This window comes from Cynocephalus volans, chromosome 6 (assembly GCF_027409185.1).
Source record: "Cynocephalus volans isolate mCynVol1 chromosome 6, mCynVol1.pri, whole genome shotgun sequence".
In the NCBI taxonomy this organism is placed as follows: Eukaryota; Metazoa; Chordata; class Mammalia; order Dermoptera; family Cynocephalidae; genus Cynocephalus; species Cynocephalus volans.
Genome location: NC_084465.1, coordinates 147,490,478 through 147,514,600, shown reverse-complemented (window position 1 = coordinate 147,514,600; position 24,123 = coordinate 147,490,478). Strand labels below are relative to the sequence as shown.

Below are 24,123 nucleotides of genomic sequence, written 5' to 3'. Positions count from 1 at the left end.
TCCCTAGGACTCTTCCGGCTTCACCTGGAGTAATCGCTTTCCACTCAAGAAGGGACGTCTCAGATTAGCAACTGGGATTAAAGGTTGCGGGGGCGGGGGGGGGAGACCAATACAAGCACACTTTGTTATGGGGAGGTGCCACAAAATTACCAGTTCCAATAAAGACTGTAAAGAACAAAACCAGGTTCTGCTGGCGGAATCTGGCCCCGCTCCCGACGCTCAACCCGCAGGTTCGGGGCCACCCTGCGACAGCCTCTCCCAAATCTTTAAAACGGAGTCCGTGCGTGGGGACCACGGATTATCGCCCTCAGTGTGTGTGGACCTGAACCGAAATCTGGGTGGGGCCGGTCCTGGCTACCCCTCAATCGGATCGATAGACGCGGTTCCGAGAAGTCCAGAAGCTCCTGGTGCCTCCCGCAGCCCAGCCGGGAGAGCACGTGGCACCTCTATCCCCCTAAGGCGTGGGGCGCACGGAGAAAGGCCTGCGCGGCCCACTGGGGAGCGTGCCCTCCCCGCCCAAGCCTGGGATACGAGTAGGTAGGGCCGAGGGCGCGAGCACACTAGGACATACGATCTTTATTAGCGACCTGGAAAAGACACTGTCGCCCCTCCCAACCCCTCCGTTAGGACGCCCTCTGCCACCAGATCCGGAGGAAAACTCATCGGCGTCCCAGGCCCTCAACTGGGGCCACAGCTCCTGTCCCGCGCCCCAGTCCGCCCGCCCCCCAAGACGGGGAGGCGATCCTGGGATCCAGCGCCCGGCCCGCGCCCCTCCCCGCGCCCCGCTGCGCTCCTCCCCTGTCCCGCCTTCAGCTCCGCCCAGGCGCCCGAGGGCAAGCGGGGGGAGGACGGAATTTCCCAGCGCGGGGGCTCCGGCTTCCCCTGCAACCGGGCAGTCTCTCTCTGTTTACGGAGAGAAAGGGGAAATGGAAAAGGCGGGGAGGCGGCGGCTGGCGTTCGCCGCGCCGCCCCTGGGCCAGCTCAGACGCTGTGAGTCAGGGGCCGAGCGCGTAGCTCGGGGCTCACTCGTCCGCTCGGCTCTGGACGACGCGCCACGCTCCGGGGCCTGTCGCCCTGGCTTCCCACTTGTGCCGCCGCCAGACCTCGGTGTCCCGGCGTGTCCGGCTCCCGAGAGTTGGCCACCAGCTGTGCACCGAGCCTTCGGGGGACCGCGGCTGAAGCACTGAGCCAGCGGGGGCGTGCGGAGGCTGCAGGTAAACCAAAGTTCCGGGGCTCCGGGGTGGTTTTAGGGTCGTGCCCCTCCAGGGTGCTCCGGGAGTTCCCACCGAGAAATGGAGGGCGCCCCCCGCAGAGGGGAGAACTCCGGGACGAAGGGAGGTGGGGGCACGTCCGCCGCACGCGCCGCCGCGCTTCTGCCCTTCGCGCGGGTCTCCGGCTGCACCAGGCACAGCTGGAAAGCACCTTGCGCAAGGGTCTCACGGGGTGCAGAGTCGCGACTCCTCCCCCTTCCTCCTCCTTCCCGGATCTCCAGCGTCCGGGCAGGGCCAGTCTGGGCAGTGCGCAGGGAAGCAGGGACCCGCTTTCGCCGCCTGGACGGCAGCCCTCTCCCTGCCGAGCCTCGGTGAGTGCCCCTCGGAGGCTGGAGGACCCGGCTTCCCTCTGCCTGAATTATGGGTGCCTTTATAATTTACTAGCCCTTCAAGGCTTCCTAGGCTTTAAGGGCCAGGAGGAAGGGAGTGGGCATGGGGGTTGGCGGAGTGGAGAGCCTTTCAGTGGCTGAAACTTAATTTTATATTTATAACCCAGATTCTATTCTGTGACTAAAGGGTGGTCCTAGCAGAACATGAATGCTGGGATTTTGGTCCAAGAAAGAATGCCAGGAGAAAAGTTATTTCATAGAAGGTGTTTTTCGGTGGTAATGCCATATCACGATTTAGAAGGAAGCCTGGCGTGCGCAGGGATTGTCCCAAAAGTTAACAGGGGAAGGCCACGAGCTGTCTTGTGAAATGTTGGGATACTTGTCTATTTCGCTTTTGGAAAGACATATTTGATAAAAAAGAGGAAAGAAACTAATACTTTACATACGTATAACGCGAGTCAAGCTGACGCCCCCAACTCTCTCCAGTGGGTTGAGGTTTGTGTGCAGTACGTTTTGGCAGATGACCCTTAAGGACTTTGTTGTGTAAGGAAAATTGGATAGTTGAGGCATCTAGAGGTTTGAAACAGTGGTCGTCCTTCTATATGGCTGGAATGCATCATTCTGGGGCTTTTTGAGAACAAAAAATGTAATAAGATATGTGCCAGGAGGGGAATGGACTATTTTGGCAAAAAAATCTTTTAAATGGTATAAGGTATAATCACCCTTTGTTAGGCAGAAGCTTATGCCATAATCTTGGCCATTTTCACTCACACTTGCCAGGAAACACTCAAGTTTTGTTTCTGTTGATGGAAGTAGCCAAGAGTATGCCATTAATGTTTAGGAATAGAATTTCTTCTTGATTTTGTTGATTTCTACTGTAATTCGAAGTAAATAATTTCGTTTATATTTGCACATCTTTCCATTTCTAAAATTGGTGTAATTTTCTGTCCTGCTAGGAAGTAGGAATTTTATGAGGATTTTCATTGTAAACTGTGTCTGGGGGGACAGTCATCTTATACTAAAAGTCTTTATTGTTAAACTGAAAACCTTCACAATCCCCACTTTTTCTAGGTGGATACTGGTCGTGACTAACTCAGAAACCATTAGCATATTGTCTGCTAAATTAAGACCTGAAAGTGCTGAGGCTTTTTGCAGGAGCATTTAACAGGCGAACTGGTCATCAGGGTTGCTGGGGAGTAGAGATTTTCATGACAGGAGCCCTGCGTTGCTAAGGAATTAATGCAGGCGCTGAAGAAAATCTGTCAAACATTTCCACCTCGCCTGTCCTCCTTTGTTCCTTCCCCCTCTCCCCTGGCAATTTAGGGATGTGTGTATGCATATGTGTTTAACGTCTTAGCTTTTACATATACATGCTTGAGACTTTCTGCAGTATCTAAAAACCAAAACCTGTCTTTCCTCTTTGGATCAGCTGAGTGAATTTGGATTGTAGACTTTTTTTCCTCTTTCGTGACTGAGTCATGTTAGTATTGGGAACTTTATTTTCTGTCATGTCATCCATTTGATAGGTAGGTCCAAGAGCCTTGGATCTTTTCAGCCAGTGGGGCCCTGAATTAGGCTGTTTTTCTTCTAACTTCTGTTTTTCCAGTAAATTCTACGAGCAGAAACTGCAACTAAACAGTTCGGTGAAACCAAAGTCAAATGTTCCTCTATTAAACTAAGACGTTCCTTTCATAACTTAACAGACTCCAAGAACAAACCTGAATCACCATCTCCCTCAAAGATGTACAAGATTTCTGAGAGGAAGCTGCCTTTCCTCTCTAGATTTAACTGTGGTGATAACAGCCATCAAAGCATTTCATAGGTTTCTGCCTTTTTTGTCTCTTGTTTCAGATACAATCTTCAAAATTGACTGTGAAGAAGCCAGGGGAATAGGTAGCCACATCCCATTTGCAGATGAGAAAGGGGGTAATGCAGTATCTGCACAGCCAGACGTCTGACACAGTTCTTCTCTCTTTATGCACATAAAGCAGCCACAAATGACACGGCTTATTTACTTTGCACCGGACACTGTGCTGAGCACCTTATGCACATGAATTCATTTAATCCTCACAACCACCTCATGAGGTAGGTGCTGTTATTATTTCCATTTTACAGATGGGGGAAATTGAGGTACAGAGAGGTTAAGGTACTTGCCCAACACCTGCAGGCAGTAATTGAGGGGTGGGGGGGAGGGCAGGGGCGAGATTTGACCCCAGGCAGTCTGAGTCTAGAGGAATGTTAGGCTGTGGGATGCTACATGGCTTTCCAGTGGCACAATTTGCACATCAGAAAATGACCATCAAGTAAGTTAATAGTGACACTAAATTGTGTAGTTCTTTTGTCAAATGAAATTCACTCAGACGCAGATGGCTGGGTCATGTGTACAGGTGGCCCATGGTGGAGCATTTCCTGGAGCTTTGAACTGAAACTCCAAGTTGATCGGGGCTTTCGCACTGAGTGTTGTGTGTGTTAATGGCTTGTGCCTTCAAGAACCTGAAATATCTTTCAGAGAGAGGCTCTGCTTTTAGGAGGACAGTGGTTTAAATAGACATGCTTCAAAAGTCTCTTTGATCTCTCAGATCCTTTTCTCTTTTGGGAAGGAGTTGTTTAAAATCCTGAGTAACAGTGTCACTTTTTACCTTTTCTTCTTCTTTTTTCTCATGTACAGATCTCCAAGTGTAGCACCAGACTTGTATTTAAAAACCGAAATGCAGTTTTGGCAAACATATTCAGTTGGTTTTTCCTTTGTCTTGCTTATGACAGATTTAGCTTTCCTGGCCCTTTTCTACTACCACAGCTCCTAGAGGGTCATTTATCTACATATTAAATTAATGTTCTGGGACCCTAGAAATGTTTGCTTTGTACTCTTAAAGAATTCTGGTCCCAGTAGGGGACAGCTGCACCACAGGTTAAATGAATTGTGTCCTTTCTCATACTCATCACTGAGAGAACTTGAATTTGAGGCTGGCTGTCCCCCTTCCAGTGAGCTGTTTAATTTATTTGCATCAGAATTATTCCTGAAATTGGACCTATCATCATCAAATCTGCTTAGCTGAAAATCCATTTTACATGCTTCTGGCTGTCAGGGCCTGGACTTATTTTCCAGGTTAGCTCCTGACTTTAGTAAAGTAATCCTTTTTCTTTGAAGTCACCCAAGGCACAAAAGCCATAGTGATTCTTGCAGGGAGGATGCTACTTTGGGGCAACATCTGGGTTGTGCAAGGTTGGAAGCTGTAAAGAGACTGGAGCCTCAGCTCTTCAAAGATTCCTGAGCTGTTCTTTATTCATGTTTATGTTTAGTGAAAGTTTGTTTTCAGTGGCTGTAGCTGATGCCACCATCTCCCTGAGTAACGAGTAAGCTCTCTGGATCTCAGGTTTCTCCTCTGCAAAGTGAGCTGGACTGAAGGTTATCCAAGGTCCCTTTCAACTCCGCACTGTCAACTTGAATTCACACACGCTATTGACACAGAACCCTCATTTTATAAACAGAGGCATATAGAAGCCGATTCCCAGTCCTTTTATGTCAGTTTCCCATTGGTCTCAAATGCAAATACAAATGTAGTAAGCTAAGTATTTGTGCATTCTTTTGTAGACTCTCCTGAAAGTGCAGCCGTAATGGAGTTCATGAGCACTGGAAGTGACAATAAAGAAGAAATTGATTTATTGATTAAACATTTAAACGTGTCAGATGTAATAGACATTATGGAAAATCTCTATGCAAGTGAAGAACCAGCAGTTTATGAACCCAGCCTACTGACTATGTGTCAAGACAGTAATCAAAATGAGGAACGTTCGGAGTCTCTGCTGCTAAGTGGCCAAGAGGTGCCTTGGTTGTCATCAGTCAGATATGGAACTGTGGAGGATTTGCTTGCTTTTGCGAACCATATATCCAATACCACAAAGCATTTTTATGGACACCGACCACAGGAATCTGGAATTTTATTAAACATGGTATGTTTTTTCTGATCAGTCGTGTGCTGTGTTGTTCAGCTCTACTACTGCAGTTTCTTTTAATGCAGAGTAGCTTTTGAACTTGGTTTAGACTGGCTGCCAGGTATGATTTTTAAAAATGTAATTTTCAGTAAGAATCACCTCCATGATGAAAAAAGTCTTCATTAAATGTTCCATTTAAAGAGTCCTGACCATATTTTAGTAGTAGTTCTACAAAAAGGTAATTAAGTAGAATGTATTCTAATTTAACAATTCATTAAAAAGCTCACTTATCATTTATGCAGAAGAAAAAGGCTAAACGAGAATCCTTCATCTGCGAGAGGAATAAACACTTTGTCTCTAATTAATTTTTTTGAAGGCTGAATTATTTGCTCCTCTCTTGTCACATTTTGAAATATCATAAGATTAATACTGACTAAATTCAATTCTTGCAAAAATGTAGTTTGTAGGCAGTACATAGCTATGTACAGATTCACTCTCTTTAATTGGCAAAGTATGAATGACAAATGATATATTTCCTTAGTCATCCCAAGTATGCAAATAATCCAAAATATTGTAGCAACACTTTGTTGCCACAGTAGTAGATCAGGTGAAGTGTTTACGTGTGTCTGGGATTCTGGCAGACTCTTAACGTGTCAGAGGTGAATGTAGGTGCTGACTAAAGGTGATCTACTTTTTAAAAAAGAACAATTTGCAAAGGAGTAGGTGGTAACCTGCAAAACATACTTATTGTTGAGAGTGACTCTATTTCCTTTGGTATTATCTAAGTGGCAAAATGGCTAACGTTAGGGGAAAGTCTGTCAAATGAGTCTGGACAAAGTACTTAATTATTTTGGTGTTTTTTTGCATACTACATTCATTTAATTAAAAACAACACAGTAATTTAGGTCAACTATGTAGTGAATTGTTTGGTTAGAAGCCAGTTGTGTTCAGATGTAACTCGATATGAAGCAAGATTGCATTTTACATTGCTTTGGTATGGATATACCAAACTGTATTTAATAGTTGACTAACTACTGGAGTTTACCTTCTGAATATTATTTCCTTTTATACATGGGAAGTAATAATCTGAACTAGGAGCAATACCTGATTTTCTTAGCTCAAGTATATAGCTGGAGAACTTTGGTTCAAAATAATATATATGTCTATCATAAAGAATATAATTGTGTATGTATTTTCTCATGTTTTTTATATATTTATTTGTTTAAATGGGCATTCCAAATGAAAACATACAGAATAAACAAATAATTCTTGCTTGTAAATATGTACAGATTAGACTGTTTGGCCATTCCCCTGGTCCATCACACTGATAAGAGATGGACCATAGAACTTCACTGTGAATATACAGTGGGGCCAGAAAAGCTATGCAGAAAAGGAGAGAAACTAAAACATTAAAAGGAAGTGACAATTTTATCAGGAAAGAGTAAGATAAGATGTTTCATTACCTACCGTAGAACCTGTGCTCTATAAATGAACAAAGAATATTGAGGAGGAAACTTAAGAAGGGGACATATCATAAAGGCAGGGATCTTTAAAACTTAAAAAAAAATTTTTTTAAATGAGCAAGAATATAAAATATAAAACAAGAAAACTAAAAAACAGAATGGAATGAGAAGAGGACCTTAAAATAATCAGGAATGTTGGCCTGGCCTCACTAGGCAAATCAACCCAGGGGTCGATGGCTCTGGGGACCATGGTTGATTTTCCTGTTGCTGCCATTAAAGATCAGATAAATCCCTGTGACTGCTAGTAACCTATCACAGGTCTGTGCATAAATAATGACCTAGGAATGGGGGCTTGTCTTCTCTAATCATAGGCAATGCCAGACAGGACGGTACAGGAGGCAAATCTCGCTGTGCCTCTGGGCGCTCACTGCCTGGTGCATGTGGAAGGCAAGCGAATAGGCAATTATAGTACAGTGTGCCAGTTCCCAGTACATCTATGCCCTGATTGCTCTAGGGATGTGGGTAGAGGGAGGGAGAGCAGCAGCACAGGCTTCCAAGAAGGATGGGTGCCAAAGCCGAGGTCTGAAGCACTGAGTTGGAGTCAGCTAGAGGAAGTGGGGACAGGGGAGTCCAGATGAAGGGAACAGCATGTGCAAAGGCCTGGAGGCACAGAGACCTGGTGAACTCAGGCAGCCAACAACCATGATGCTGTAGAGTTAATAAGACAGGGTGGAGAACCAGGAATCATAAAAATATCCTGAAGCACAGGCATGTTGGATGGTATTTTGTGTGTGTGTGTGTAAGTGTATGCTATTTTTCTGAAGATAATATTTGTTAAAGATTCCACCAACATCCAGCAGGACCTGGGGAAGAAATTTTAGGGGACTAATCCAGGAATTGCTTTGTGTAAAGAGTGCTACAAGTTATTTATAGTCTAGGCCAATTCATAGCCTGACCTGGGGATGAATAATCTAAAACGAGTTCTAAACACTCAACTCTTTGGTGGTTATACGGGCAGCCAAAGGGCCCCAAAGGATTCATTAATGGATATGAGTGTGAGATGCTGAATGATGTTCCTCAGGAGTTAGTCATGGAGTCATGGCTTTTCACAGTTGAAAAATCCTTAAAGATACTTGAGTGCAGCCCTCTGTCTGATGCTTGAATCACCCCCTTAAACATCTCCAGTAATTGATGGAGCATTTTGGTCTGTGCTTGAACATCTGTCATGATGAGGAACTCATCACATACTGGGGCATTTAGTTTCCTATTTGTCCGGTTCTAAATGGAAGAAAGTTCTTTCTTATATAGAAGTAAAATCATCTCTGACTCCCCTGAGTCCTTGTCCTAATTTTTGGGCATAGAAAAGGTGTATGTGATGAACAGTTGTGAAGACTGTGGGCCTTGAATTCAGTACCTGGGTATGTAGCTCAGCTCTGAAATGGCTTAGCTGCCTCAGTTTACTCATCAGTAAAGTGGGTAGCATGATGGCATTTACTCCATAGGATTATTGTTTGGAATGCATGTGACCTGCTTACACAGTGAGTGTTTAATGAATGCAAGCCATTGTGATTGTAGTTGTTGTATGCAATTGTTACTCCCCTTCCTTATGACAGTTCTTCCAATATTTTAAAAATTGCATGCTCCCCAGGTCTTCTCTCTTCTTTCACAATCATTTCTAATTGCGTTTGCTACTTCTCAGGTAGAGTAGTGTAAACTTTTCCATCATCTGGGTAGTGCCCCCTGAACTTGAGCTTACGCCAATGCCTGTGCCAATCTTATAGCCCAGAACTTGAACATGGGGGTCCATGTGTTGTGTGACCAGCGTAGAAGGACAGAGCCAACTGTGGCTTCGTTCTCGAAGGTATGGCTCTGATATCACATCTGTTCCATAATAGCCATATCACACAAGTCACTTATGGAATTTATTCTTACTAAAATACCTAAGAATTTTTCTTAAGTGCCACTCCTGGGCCCAGCATTGTTTAGTATAGACAGTGGTCTGGATGAGGAAATAGAAAGTGTGCTTATCATGTCTGCACTTGAAGATGACTTTGGTAAGTTGAGGAATGGGAGAAAGAAAGACAGCATAGAGTTCCATAAGATTGGAGGGTCCCCTAGAAAGAAGAAGAAACCTGCCTTAAATCCAAATAGGCAACATCTGGGGCTAGGGAAAGAGCCAGGGACTTTGCAGAACTGCAAACTGGTCAGGACTTCTACATCACACTGGAAGTTCAAGGCTTATCATCAAAGTAGCCATGGAAAACTCACAGGGCATTCAGAGAAGGGTCCCCAGAACACAGGAGGTGGTAAAATAGGGCTGAAGGAATTTGCAGTATTCAATCTAAGTAGGAGAGAGCTAAGGTGTACTTGGTGTCATGTAAATGCAGGCTTTTAATAACTGGGTTTCCCTCATAGCTCAGCTTTAATTATAGCCTTCTAGAAGATAAAAGGCTCTTACCCAAAGACTAGGAACTGTGGCTTTGGGATCAGACAGACCTGAGTTTGAATCCTAACTCGGGCCCTGACTAGCAAGTTACTTAGCCTCTTGAAGGCAGTTTCCTCATCTGTGCATTAGAGATAAAAATAGTCCTTACCTCAGAGGATTGTTGTAGACTTGGATGAGATAACGTGTTACAGTACTGAGCACAGTGCCTGGCCCACAATTAGCACTCAACACAAGGCTGCTATTGTTACCCTTGGTTCTCTTGCACAGAGGAAGAGGACACTGGGTCAGATTGGGAAGTAACACATTAAGGTTGGACAAAAGTAAAACCTTCACGAAGGTGGGCCAGCCCAGTGGCGCACTCGGGAGAGTGCAGCGCTTGGGAGCGCAGCGGCGCTCCCACCGCGGGTTCGGGTCCTATGTAGGAATGGCCGGTGCGCTCACTGGCTGAGCGAGGTGAGGGCGACACCACGCCAAGGGTTGCGATCCCCTTACCGGTCACAAAAAAGACAAAAAAAAAAAAAAAAAAAGCCTTCACGAAGGTGAGTTAAACACTGAAATGGTGAACTGCGGGGTGTAGTGAATTAGGTCTGTAAATATTTAATAACAAGAGAGAGGAAACAAGCGAGCCAGCTGATTACTGTGAGTATGGTTCTGTCTGAATGTAGAAAGAGACTGAATTCACCATGTTGTCGGCATGCTGCCAAAAGAAGCCTCTGGCGACTAGAAGTGACACACTCCTTGAAAGGAGGTCATATTTTGAACAAGGCAAGACCGTGGTCTGTATTTCTTCGTATTCCCTCTAGATCCCTATGCAGAAACACTCAGTAAATATTTAATCTGTAAATTTAGTGACTTTGCATTTCTAAGTATTAGAGTTATTTTCTGCTTCATTCCCTGACTAATTACTGAACACATTGCTTTGTGGGATCTGTAGCTAAAATTAGCCAGAATGGAGGCCAAATGAACAAGCCTTAAGGTTACTAGAACTCTTCCTGTAGCAGTGGCCCAGTGGGGAGCCTTGGGCATCTGCAGATGAATCAGGGCTTTATTCTTTTCTCATGCAGTAGCTTTGGGGGGTTATCACCTTCCCCTTCGGCTTGAACTTGAAATAACTCAATGTCCTTGGACAGTTTCATAATTCCTAAATTCATAACCTGAACCCACAATATTACTAATCACATTTAGAAGAAAGTAGTATTTTTGAGACTGTTTATCCCTTGAAATGACACTTTAGACATCTTTTAGGCATGTGTTCCAGGTCATATTTCCTATAGATTGCTATATTAACTTTTTTCATTTTAATGATAATTATTTTCGCTTTTAGCTTTTTCCTCTTTAGAGATTGAGATATACTTTATATGCAGTAAAATACACAGCTCTTAAATGTCCAGTTTGGTGAGCTTTGGCAAATGCACACACCCTTGTAACCCACATTGCTGTCAGGATATATCTCGTTTAATTTTGGGGTTAACTGGTTTTGAAACATCTAGTTCTAAGTGTTTGCTTGCTCTTGAACTCTCAGAGGTCAGGGATCACCTGTCTCTTGTTTGTGGCTGCCTCCTCAGTGCCGAACATGGTACCTAGCTTATACCATGCGCACAGTAAATATTCAGTGAGTAAGTAGATGAGAAATAATTGAGCCCTTGCTTTGTTTATGTAGCACTGTCAACTCATAGCTCTGGCATAACACATTGTTTTCGAAAATCCTCCGTGATCGTCAGTTAATTTCCACACTCTCTCTGTGTGCATCACAGTGAGCAATAGCTATGTGGACTAACAGGTTAGCACATGTTAATAGAAACAAGTCAACCTGCAGGCACACTTTATATCTATGCAATCTTTATTTTCAGCCTTTTGGTCACGCAGTCATGCTCCCTTAAATAAATAATTTTCAAAGTTCTATTTGGCAACTAATTACTCATGAGAAGATGGAAATAGGACCAGGTCTGACCAGGGACCTATGTCTGTTACATGCTTTCTCTGTCTTGCTCAAGCTCTAAATATAGTCCTTGTACAGTGTTAGGATTACACATGGTGACATTGATTTCAAACACTGTGTAAGAATGCTTCTGAAACAACAAACTTCTAATGGGTGGGTCCTAGAAACAGCCAACTTCGCTGAAATTCTCACCCTCTCCTGTTTTTAATTTGTTCTAGGTAATCACTCCCCAAAATGGACGTTACCAAATAGACTCAGATGTCCTACTCATCCCTTGGAAGCTGACCTACAGGAATATTGGCTCCGATTTCATTCCTCGGGGGGCCTTTGGAAAAGTGTACCTAGCACTAGATATGAAGACAAAGAAAAGAATGGCGTGTAAGCTGGTATGTACTTTCAAACCAGACAAGGCTCACTGTTTGTTTGGCATTCTGGCTTTTGTTTGTTATTTTTTAATTTTCATTAACCAAAGGTTCTTACCCTTTGACTGTATCTTACCTTAGTGTACCTTGCACCAAAGCCTTTGTTTTTCTGGATTTGCTTGCTTCTTGGGCCCATTCAGCCCCTAAACCTTGGCTTAGGTGCATAGTTGCTTTTTTTTTTTTTTTTTTGCATAGTTGCTTTTAATTCAGTTCGTTGACGATTAAAAGGAAAGTGCTGGCTTACTTAGCAGCAGTTTGGATAACATCATCTGTCTTGAAGTGGAATGGAGGGTAACTGTCCTGCAGTGTGAGAGCCAATCTACATGCTGCTCCTAGAGAAGCAGAAACTGGGAAAACAGAAGGCTTCCCAGGACTGCAAATTTAAAGGGCAGAATTTAATACACCAATTATTGAAAAGATCCCATCTCTTCTTATTAAACAGTAACTGCTGAAGTGCCGCCACTTTGGAAAACTGTTTGGTAGTATCTCCCTAAGCCAAGTATTCACACACCCTATGACCCAACAATTCCACTCTCGTAGGTACACCCAACAGAGGCATGTCCACGTGGTCACTAAAAGCTGTGTACTAGCATGTTCATATCAGCACTGTTTGTAAGAGTTACAAACTGGAAACTTTCCTAGATGCAGAAATGTGGTATATTTACACAATGGAATATTGGACGGGAAAGAGAATAAATGATTTACAACTATAACAATGTAGGTGAATCTCATAACTATTATGTCAGACCAAAACAGCCAGACACAAAATAAGACATACTGTATGAGATTCCATTTATGTAAAGGATAAAAACAGGCAAAACAAATCCATGCTGCTGGACGTCAGGATAGTGGGTACCCTTGGGGAGTAGTGACTGGAAGGGGTCAAAAGGGGGTTTCTTGGGTGCTGGTAGAGTTCTGTTTTCTGATTTAGATGGGGGTTACATTTCTGTGTTCAGTTGATAATTTGTTGAGTTAGACACTGTTTGTACACTTTTATGTTTGTTTTGCTTTAATTAATTTTTTTAAGTGCAATAAAACAAAATACACTCATTTTGATTAACAAAAAGTACAATAAAAAGTAATTGCTGAATACTATGTATCGGTCTCTCTTATCATAATTAAAAGACCAGCAGTATGTTGCCCTCATACACTTCTTCATAAGGATTTGCTAGAGTATCTATTATTAAAAGGAAAAAGAGGAAGAATTTTGATAAGCTGTTTGCGGCTTACATTTAGAGGATACATGTTCAAATTGTTTTAAAAAATCTAACGATTGTTTGTAAAGGTCATAGAACCAAAGTGTCTGTTACTCAGTTTCATCAAAAAAACATGGGAAAATAGCTTTGTGGACTTGTTTTCCTTGTAGTATTGTATTCGTCCATTTCTGTTGCTTATAACAAAATACTTGGAAATGGGTGATTTATAAAGAAAAACAAAATTTATTGCTTACAGTTTCTGAGGCTGGGAAGTCCAAAGTCCATCCAGTGATGGTGACAGCAACCCAGGGGTCTCACATTGCAAGGTGGTGGGAGCAGAGAGAGAAAGACAGACTCTCTCTTCTTTTAAAGCCCTCAGAACCATGCCCCTGGTTGCCATTTTTAATCCATTTACTGCTGCATGGTCCTACAATCCAATCACCTCTTCAAGGCTCCACCTTTCAAGTACCATAATAGGATTTCCCACCCTCTTAACAGTCACAGTGGGGCTAAGTTTCTAATACATAAAACTTGGGGGACACAATTCAAGCTTCAGTGAGTTTTGGGGGATATAATTCAATCCACTGCAAGTACTTATATATAATCTTTAAGCTCATTTTTTCTTAAAAAAGAAAACACAGATGATTGAAAACCTCAAACAGGTTCAAAAAAGTGTAGACTGAAGAATAAGATCCCCTTCCTTGAGGCAACTCCTGTTAATGGGCTTTTATGTGTCCTTTGTGAAATTTTCTGTGCACATATGTGTGTATAGTTTAAAAATTTTGTACAAATGGGAACATAAAATATGTACTTCTGCATCTTGCTTTTTTCACCTGCTGCTATATTTTGGAGATATTTACAAATCTATCTGCTCTGAAAGAGCTACTTCTTTCTTTATTATTAACTGTCCAGTTTTCCATGGAGTAGATGGATAACCAATGTTTATTTTAAATGCATTGCTAGAGTATGAACTGTGGGACCAAAGACTTTATATTATCTCACAACAAGTTGAAATATTAAAAATATAACTCAAAATCTAGGTGCCATAGAAATTATATGTATAATGTTGGGATATTATCACTCTTGATTTGTTCCTGATTTTAAAACCTTGGTTGGATTTCTAGACTCTAAATGAAAATTTCACTATTTTGTTTTGAGTTTTATACCTAAAGCTGAAGGCAGCTCTGAGGTAAACATTATTTTAACTCAGCAGTGCAATTTCATAAAGGTCAGAGTATCCTTGAAGGCATATATTTGCCTGCTGATTTGTGGGTTGATCTGTATTATATATTTAAAAAATTATCTCAGGATTGTTGAGAATCTTGCTCTCATTACTGTGTTCTAGATCCCAGTGGATCAATTTAAGCCGTCCGATGTGGAAATCCAGGCTTGCTTCCGGCATGAGAACATTGCTGAGTTATATGGTGCAGTCCTTTGGGGTGAAACTGTCCATCTCTTTATGGAAGCAGGCGAGGGAGGGTCTGTTCTGGAGAAACTGGAGAGCTGTGGACCAATGAGAGAATTCGAAATTATTTGGGTGACAAAGCATGTTCTCAAAGGACTTGATTTTTTACACTCAAAGAAAGTGATTCACCATGACATTAAGCGTGAGTATCTTTGGATGTATCCCTTTTTGGCTTAAAGAGACTAGTTATCAGGAGGCAAATGGGGTCTTCCCTTCAGTTTGAAGATGCTTGGTGGCAAGGAGGACAGCTCCCTTGGAGCATGGCCCACCTTCCTTCTTTACGCTCCTGAGACATGTGTTAGAATCAAGTGGGGTTGCTGCAGCTTTCAAAGTCATAGGGAAGGATGATCACCCAACAGTTGTTGAAAAGATTCTGGCCACACCAGAAGCTATGTGCCCTTGTTAACAAGGCTTTCAAAATAGTAATTTACTTAAACACATACATGCAGTCATGTATTTTTGAGAAACAAATAGCTTTTTAATTTTGAACATCAGTTTGACAATAATCCACTAAACAAGCCTTTGCTGATTGCCTTCTAAGAGTAAGATGTGGTGAGGAGACAAGCAAGAGAGACCCACTAGCAGCCTGTGATACCTAGTGCTAAATTGGACTAGCACAGCTTTCACTGGGAAAAAATGAGTATTTTACTTTTTGGCTTTAGAAAAGTGGCTTGCTAATAAAATAGTATGTTTCTAACTTAGAATTTGAAACTCAAGCTCTTGAACCTTATTAATGGCTACAGCCACTTATACCCACATTGGCTGAATCCTTGAGGGATCTGAACTGATTTTCACCTAAACTCTCCCTGCGATTCACCATCTTCTTTCGAATGTTATGACACACCCATCTTATTAGGGAAAGCATTTCAATCTGTTCTGATGTGGGATTCATTGTTGTTTTAGATAATGTTTTCGTTTTATTTATGGATATATAGCTGATTTTATGCTAAAAATTGCCTTCTCATTATAGCAAGCAACATTGTTTTCATGTCCACAAAAGCTGTTTTGGTGGATTTTGGCCTAAGTGTTCAGATGACTGAAGATATCTATTTTCCTAAGGACCTTCGAGGAACAGAGGTAATTATATTCACACGAAAATGGCTAATATCTTATTAAGAGTAAAAAAGAAAAAATTTTCTAGGATTACTATGGGAAAGAAGGACAAAGAAGAGGAAGAAAATCAGTGCATTAAATCATTATTATCACTGGAACAAATTTAATGATCACTTGCTCTGTGCCCAGGACTAAGTTTAGCACTTATTTATTTATTTATTTTTGCTGTGTTATTTATAATACACAATAATATTTGTGATATATTCTGATATATATGATATAAAACATTTGGAAGTAATGAAATGCCAAAATAGATTATAAACACATATTTAAAAAAACAACTATGGAATTATAGTTAACTTTATAAGTTTAGCACTTTAAATGTATTATATTATTTAATCCTTACAACAACCCTGTTGTTGGTAGATACTATTATTGTAGGCAGGAACTATTATTAATCGCATTTTACAATAAGGAAATAAGCTTGAAAAGATTAAAATAAAGTGCCCAAAGTTACCCAGCCAGTGATAGATCCCAGACTTGAACCCAGTTCTTTCTGAGTCTAAGCCTAAGCTCTAACCACTATATAACTTATTAATATAACTAATATATTATTAAAGTATAAAACTAATATAACTAATATCACTAAGTTTTGGTTCAATTATAGTCTTAATTATCATGGTCATTAATATTTATTGAGCACTGACAAGGCTTATTTTTAATCCTAGGGATCCTATAATCAACCTCAAGTAGTGAGCACAAATAAATTTTACTTGAAGATATAAAATAGTTATAGTATTTAACTAATCTGTGAAGCAAAAAACAAAACCAAACAAAAAACAAATATTTCCTGAATCTACATTCATGGACTTTCAAATAATATATTTGACTTCACATCCACATCACTGAACTGAATGATTGATTCATTTAGCAGGCATTTATTGAGCATCTGCTATGTGGCAGGCTGTTGTGGACACCAGAGATGAAACATCAGACAAGGCTAATGAGGACCGTGCCCCCAGTGGTATTTCAGCGGTCCCCACACTTTGTTGGAAGGGCCTATTTTAAATGTACTGTAATTATTTAAAGTTCAGCAGTTTAGTTCACAGTAGGCTATGATGGGCTTGGGGTCGGATGCAGCTGGGAAGGGAAATGGTGCAGAAGCTTCCCCTCTGGCCCCTCTGCACGACCGTGGAAGCTTCACTGCCTGAGCCGCCCCGTCCCACGCCCTTCTCTCTGCAGGAAGTGCCCACGGGAAACAGAGAGAGGGTCCTTGGCTGCACCTAGGCCTCAAGTTACCAGATTCATCTTGGTGTCAACCAGAGGACAACCCTTCGTTAGCTAGTATATGTGCTGCACTGAACTGAATCACAGTGAAAAAAAATTATCTTCTTTTCAAATCAAGATTCTATAAGCCTTTTCTTAACTCTCTTAAAGCAAAGACTCTCCTGGGCAGCAGAAAAAAGTCTTGCATTTGATGATATTACTGACATTATTACTGGCAAATACTTGAGAGAGGAGTCTTTATAGTCTTTCAGCAGAATGATATCCAGAAGAGAAAACTGTAGATTTTTTTTTTTTAAGAGTGTTTAGTACCCAGATCTTAAGAATACTTCACCAAAGCACAATATCTAATAAGACCTAATGCTTACGACATGTTTGCTTTGGAAACTGTTTCAGCATATTTTGGCATTAGTCAGGAGTTCAGATATGTAACATTCCACCCTTTTTCCTGGAGCCAGTTTAAGAAACAAACTATTTATGGTATTAAAGATGGAAAATACCTTTCTCTTCCTGGCAATGTGGTCAAATTGAACATTTTGCAATGCTGGAGAAAGACACGTCCTTTCTGGGATTCTCTAGCAGAATGCTTGGATATAGAATAATTGCATATTTCACTCCCAAATAGTATTTGGATCACATTATTTTCAGCAAATGCAAATTGCTTTTTAATGCAAACTGCCAATGCAAAACTGGCTTTGGCGTTCATAGTTATAAACTCTCTTCTAATCAACTTGCATTTACTAGCTGTACAGTACTCACAAGTTGAAGTTTGATAACGAGCAAGGTTGTGAAGTCACCAATGAAACGTTTCACCAAGTGTGCTTTTACTCCTCACACTTAAAGAGCCAATAAGATATAATTAGACAGAATCAACCATGCAGATTTTCTTCCATTAGAACTTGATCACATGGCTACTGCATAGCCATAGTCAATTTCTGATCTCCCCAGTACAGCTCACAAACACCTCTGTTTGATCTCTCTCTCTCACTCACTCTCTCTCTAAGCATTCATACTCAGAACATTACAGTGTAACCATGTAATATATATACAGGTTAATATGGCATATATTTAATCTATGGTTTTTGAGTTACATGGCACAGAGAAAGAATAAATGGTGAATGTAAATAATGAATTAGAATTATTTATATCATGGTCTTTTTTTAGAAGTTCTTATTTTCCTCTGAGTCTGTTTGATTTTGCCTTGTGTAATCATCACATGCACACGTCACATATAATCATCACATGCACACATACAGAGACACACCGTCTCCTTCCCTTTCTAATAAACATGCTGAGAGGTGAAGGCTAGATCCCACCATCAAGGTTCCCTTGCTCCAGTGATCATGCCTGGGGACGTAGAACTCTCAGGAAACCTTGCCTTGGTCTCACCAGGCCTGTTTTGTGCCTTCCAGTCAGCTAGCCTGAAGAGTGCTGGAACATCATACCCTTCTACTCCATGGTCTGGCTGTTCTGGCTCTTGCAAAGCTTGAGGAAGCAGGATCTCTGAGCCATGAAGCTCTGGGGGTCTGCCTGGGAGCAGCAGTCGGGCCACCAGGTTGGACAGGATATTGCCATCCCCTAATCCTGCCATGGTGTGCAGTCCCATGGAGCCTGCAAAGCCACCTGTGTGCAGCTACTGCGACAGTGGGCACTTTGCCTAATCCTTGCTTTATTCAGGGGGCAGGGAGGAGATAGGCATCCTCTCTTGACAGCTAATAATACTCACTGCATTTCTATTTTTTTTCTTTTTCTTTTAATTTTATTCGATTGTAGTAAGAACATTTAACATGAGCTCAACCCTCTTAACAAATTTTTAAATGTACAGTACATCATTGTTCACTCGTAGGTACAATGTTGTGCATTTATTTTTTAATTTTGTGATTTTATTTAGTAAGAAAGTCCTTCAAGATCCAAATACTCTGTCTTTGCTGCAGGGAAAGTTTGAGACAAGAGGCTTAGTGTAGCCTGTTTGCTGCATGTGAAAGGAAGCCAGCCCGGAAGTGTGTTGTAGGAAGGAGTCGAACAGGGCTAGGGTGGGGAAACCAGGCAATTTCCCCAGTTTTTGTAAGCTAGTTCTCTCCTTATTTACTCTGAAGTGTATTTCAGGAATACTAGATGCCTTCCCCATGTTCATGCAACAGACGGTATACAAACTTAAAGCTAAATATTGGTAATTAAGGTGTTTGCTATATGTCTGTACCGGTGATAAATAAAATCACTGGGCACCAGTGTTTGCTCTCTTTATCTCTTTCTTTTTTAAGTTTAGTAACAAACGCGTCTTAGAGAAATTATTTATAAAACTAGCCCTACTTATTCGGCATCAACTTATGAAACATCAGTAGAACTTATACAGTGTTAATACTGCATTGAGTGAGTGGGAAAAAACACACCAAAGCCTTTCCTATACCTACATAGCAACAATCAACAACACAGAAGACCAACTTCTGCCTTCTGAGACCAAATGTGTGGGGATTTCTCCCCACCAGCCAGCAAGCAATTCTCTAGGGGACATCAGCTGCTGGGCATCCTCTAATTCAATTCAATCTCGACACTGTCTACCTGGAGATAGTGTCAGATCCTACGGGGTGAGGGCTCAGTCCTCAAGATTGTCCCCACTTCAGATGCCAGTCTCAAGTCCAGGCCTCTGGAACATCTGACCAACCAGCTATAAACCCATGTTCTCACAACTCCCTCCTTGGATTCGATTAGTTTGCTGGAGTAGCTTACAGAACTCAGGGGAACACATCCTTACATTTACTGGTTTATTAAAAAGGATATTACAAGGGATACAGCTGAAGAGATGCATGGGGTGAGGTGTGGGAGAAGGGCGCAGAGCTTCTGTGCCCTCCCAGGTGCACCACCCTCTAGGAACCTCCATGTGTTTACCTATGTGGAAACTCCCTGAACTCTGTGCTCTTGGGTTTTTATGGAAGCTTCATTACATAAGCATGATTGAAGCATGGACAACTGTGTAGAAATAACGATTGGATAAAAAGGGTGTGATCTAACATTAATAGACTGAGTGGGGAAACCCAGCAAGGCCTGTCCATTCAGATTTTTCCTGGCCTCTCTGTGCAGCATTCCCTCCTCCTGGGCATGGGGTGGGACCCTTCATGAAATGGGGGTCTTATGACCTACAATCAGCTAAGGTAGGTTAGGAATTTTCCTGCCTCAGGGAGAAAAAGGAACAGGAGAAAGGAGAGGATAAGTTCAGAGAGTAGCATGAGCCAGGAAGCATGGGCGAAAATCAATATATAAATATAATATCATAGGCACGCATTTAATATTTAGACACTGAGCTGCAAGAAATGAGGTAGTTCATAGAAATGACTCATTGGATTACTTTTGCAGCATTACATTTTATTCTTTAAGTTCTTTCCTTCCAAGCGATTGGCATTAATACCCTGTAGGCTACTGCCACCTTTATCACTATAGATAATTGGCGATTTAATAACGAACAGGTGAAGAAGTATGTTTGTAGCATCCATTTAAATATGAAAGGAATTGGTGTTTTCATTGAAAAATTAACTACCCCCATCGGTGCTTTGTAGAACTCTGATGAGTGGGAGTCCCAGGTGAGTTCTTGGTTCCAGGCCCTTCGCTGCCAGATCAACCATGTTTTTCCTCTGTGGAAAAAGATGTTCTTTGTCAGACTGCAGAGACACCTCCAGCCAAGGCTGCCTGGTTCCCAGAGAATGTCTGCATTATTCTCCTTAGCTTAAGGGAACACAGCAATGGCATTCACTTCCGAAGGGGTGAAGCATGCAATAAATATGATAAAGGTGAATGAGTCAATTTCCAGAACTGGATTATGGAAATGGAAAGCCAGACCAATCAGGCTGATGTTTCCCCTGTCTTTTTCAGATTTACATGAGCCCAGAGGTAATCCTGTGCAGGGGCCATTCAACCAAAGCAGACATCTACAGCCTGGGGGCCACACTCATCCACATGCAGACGGGCACCCCGCCCTGGGTGAAGCGCTATCCTCGCTCAGCCTATCCCTCCTACCTGTATATAGTAAGTGGGGGTCGACCAGGGCTGGGGGCAGGTGTGAGTTCCACCTGTTGGGGATGGGGAAGTGCTCTACCTTCCATAGCACCCACACCTGAAGGGGGTGATGGCAAAATAGTGACCCGTGAGAGGTGGCTGCAAGTTCTTCCCACACGGAGGGAGGCTCCGTTCTTGCAAAGAAAACATTGCTGTTTTAGTGGGAACTTACCGAAGTGTGCATTGGGCATAAATTATATTCTATTCATTATACATGTAATAATAAAATACTATTCAGTAGCATCAGCGTAGCATACATCTTTCAGCCAAGGAAGTCATATTTGTTCTTTGAACACTTAAAAAAAAAATATATTAGATAATTCCTCTCCATACCAGTCTGGTTTGTAGTGGAACATGCAACTCCTATTTTTACTGTTGAGAAATTCAGGAGCAGAATTTCCCCATTACTGCAAAGGGACCTTTGGGCCACTGATGTGAAATTGTCACTGCTTATTCCAACCTAGCCTGTATCTTTTACAGCATTAAAGCAAAAGGTGGGTTTAACTCAGCATCCTTAGGAAATTAAGAGGAAGCTTGGTTAAGGGTATGAACTGTATTTGCTGCAGGGCATGTGGTGGGAAACAAATTCCATTCCAGATCTAGAGTGCTTCTCCCGTTGAGAGTATATTTCCATACGATTGATGCTTAGACTGATGCTTTGTTGACAGATCCACAAGCAGGCGCCTCCATTAGAAGACATAGCAGATGACTGCAGTCCGGGCATGAGAGAGTTGATAGAGGCTGCCCTGGAGAGGAATCCTAATCACCGCCCAAGAGCAGCAGACCTACTAAAACATGAAGCCCTGAACCCCCCCAGAGAGGATCAACCACGCTGTCAGAGTCTGGACTCTGCCCTGTTTGAGCGGAAGAGGCTGCTGAGTAGGAAGGAGTTGGAACTTCCTGAGAACATTGCTGGTAGGGACACCTGCTGTGGGCAGTGCCTTTGCTTCTCTTCTCTTTCTGTCCACATCAAACCTCTGATGTCGTTCTTTAAGCACCTGGAAAACTAGGAAATGACTTCTTGAGTACCATACGCTGCTTGAGAAATTTCAGCAAGTATATTAACAAAAGCATTTTTTCTTAAAATTGGCTAATTTACCACCAAATTATAACAAATTTTCAGTGCAAGTGTAGGTAACATGGTTATTGGAAACTACTGCTGACTTGCTTTTTTGCAACAGAGACTATCATTTGGCTTTAAAAGCAAACCAAGCATGACAGTTTTGCTGTTGGTAAAGGACGAGGTCCTATTTAATTCAGTTATGGCAAGCAAGTGCAGTCCTTGGTTGGAAACTTCATGGCCCTGCTCTGCCCAGATAAAATATTGAGTTTGAAGTCAAGTTGCATTTCTGTCTTCCTCTGCTTAAAAATTTCCTTGCCAGCTATGAATCTTTCCCACTTAGGAAAGTCAGTATGCATCCCAGGAGCATCAAATAGGCAATGAGAAGGTTTTCCATTTTTATTAAAAATCTGTGGCATTCTTAATCCATTTAGCCCAAACCCAGATGTCAAGCCTGGAATACTTATTTGCATTTCTCTGCTTCTTGTCAGACTTTTTTTTGTCTTTAAAGACAACCATCTGGGCTGTTGGAAAATATGCCAGGATTTCTAACTAATTTCTTATCTTTATTGACTCCTTTTTGAACTCTTTGGTCTATGTCATATTACATAAACTAGCCCATAGTGCCAAAGACCAGTATTTAACAAAACCAGAGCTCAGACATGTTTCATGAGGCTCCAACGTATTGTTTCTTTGCAGAGAGAACAGGTATTTATCATTTGACATGCTCCCTTGTCACTTATGTTATTTTTTCGATGTTTCCCTTTTCAGATTCTTCATGCACGGGAAGCACTGAAGAATCTGAGGTGCTGAAGAGACAACGTTCTCTCTACATAGACCTTGGAGCGCTGGCCGGCTATTTCAACCTTGTTCGGGGTCCACCAGCGCTAGAGTATGGCTGATTGATGGTGGTGTGTGCTCTAAATTAAGACAGCATTTATCTGCTGGCCGTTGGTTCTGCTGACTCTCCACAGTGGCTCTGTTTAGTTAATTGTGGCATTTATTGGGGGGCAGGGTGGGCTCCGATGACTCACGAATGGGACTCCAAGTGACCCTTGTGTGTTTGATTTGGGAAGCTACTCTAGTATACACCAGGTCTAAAGTTCTCGTTTCTCAGGTGGTGTGACTCAAAGGAAAGATGTTTAGAGCTCATGGAGAGATCATTTCTGGTGACCGATTCCATTCACTGTGCACTTTGCTCAAAATTTTAAAAATACCAATCACAAGGATAATACATTAGCCTAAAATTACTATTCCTGGTTCTCATGGGATCTTCATTTAACTCAGAATAGTTGTTTTGTGTATATTGGTGTAGACTTTGTCAGTAGATTTTAGTATAAATTGAATTCATTATATTTGGGTGAATAGAACTTGATTATTGTAGCAATAAGCTGAACTAGTGTCTTAAAATGGCTGATAAATTAGGAGCCATCTGACGGCAGGCCACTAGTGACAGTTTCTGTTCTGTTCCTATGGAAACATTTTGTATTGTACATGCTATGCTTAAAACATTTAAAACACGATGTTTTAAATGTGGATAAAACTGTGTAAACCACAAAATTTCTGTACATCCCAAAGGATGAAAATGTGAGCTTTAAAAAGATGGAAACTTTTGTAAATTCTTGATAATGCTACTTTTGTAATTTTTATGACTCTATTTTCTTTTAAGCATTTGTATATTAAAATAGCATACTGTGTATGTTTTATATCAAATGCCTTCATGAATCTTTCTTTTATATATATATTTAAAATTGTAAAATATGTGAGTATTCCTACTGAAAGTATGTTTTTACATTATGCAAATGAACCCCAACACTTTTGTCCAATGTGATTGGTCACATCACCGAATAAATTCAGTATTTTGCCTTAATTATTGTACAGTGTGATTTCCAGCTGGGACTGGGGATGGGTTATGGAGACTGGGTTATAGGTTGGAGGGGAAACTGTATCACAAGTAGGCAAAAAATATCTGGGAGTTTTGCAGATTGCATGTTTCTCTTCTACTGCTGCTCAAGCCACTGTTGTCAACTGGAATGTGTTGTACCCCTCGGGTACATTGAAGTAGAATAATTGTGAGCCACTAGTGTAGGGTAAGTGTGGCTCTATTGTGCATCTTGTTTTTATTCATTTATACTACCCTCAAATACACACTTGCATGCTGTTTGCCCATTATTGTTTGGCAAGTTCATAACTAACTTGCCTCTGTGTAAGGTAG

The 24,123-nt window shown here is 41.7% G+C and overlaps 1 protein-coding gene across 2 annotated transcripts; it reads left to right on the top strand.

Moving 5' to 3' along the window:
- The first annotated feature begins 891 nt into the window (after nucleotides 1-891).
- MAP3K8 (mitogen-activated protein kinase kinase kinase 8) lies at nucleotides 892-23,778 on the top strand. 2 transcript variants are annotated; one of them, XM_063100849.1, is made up of 9 exons: nucleotides 892-1,214; nucleotides 3,452-3,685; nucleotides 5,193-5,551; nucleotides 11,600-11,767; nucleotides 14,345-14,606; nucleotides 15,435-15,541; nucleotides 20,666-20,818; nucleotides 21,517-21,763; nucleotides 22,680-23,778. In XM_063100849.1, exons 3-9 carry the CDS (start codon nucleotides 5,216-5,218, stop codon nucleotides 22,808-22,810), a joined length of 1,404 nt encoding a protein of 467 aa, XP_062956919.1. In that variant the 5' UTR covers nucleotides 892-1,214; nucleotides 3,452-3,685; nucleotides 5,193-5,215; the 3' UTR covers nucleotides 22,811-23,778. The 2 variants fall into 2 exon arrangements, with proteins under 2 accessions (XP_062956919.1, XP_062956920.1); XM_063100850.1 differs by lacking the exon at nucleotides 892-1,214 and adding an exon at nucleotides 1,498-1,582.
- The last annotated feature ends 345 nt before the right edge of the window (nucleotides 23,779-24,123 follow it).

What these genes read in the sequence shown, in the direction of transcription:
- MAP3K8 (XM_063100849.1), top strand. Translation starts at nt 5,216, where the DNA reads ATGGAGTTCATGAGCACTGGAAGTGACAATAAAGAAGAAATTGATTTA. An exon ending in AGGACCTTCGAGGAACAGAG is followed by an intron (nt 15,542 to 20,665) that starts GTAATTATATTC and finishes TGTCTTTTTCAG; the next exon opens with ATTTACATGAGCCCAGAGGT. An exon ending in ATCCCTCCTACCTGTATATA is followed by an intron (nt 20,819 to 21,516) that starts GTAAGTGGGGGT and finishes CTTTGTTGACAG; the next exon opens with ATCCACAAGCAGGCGCCTCC.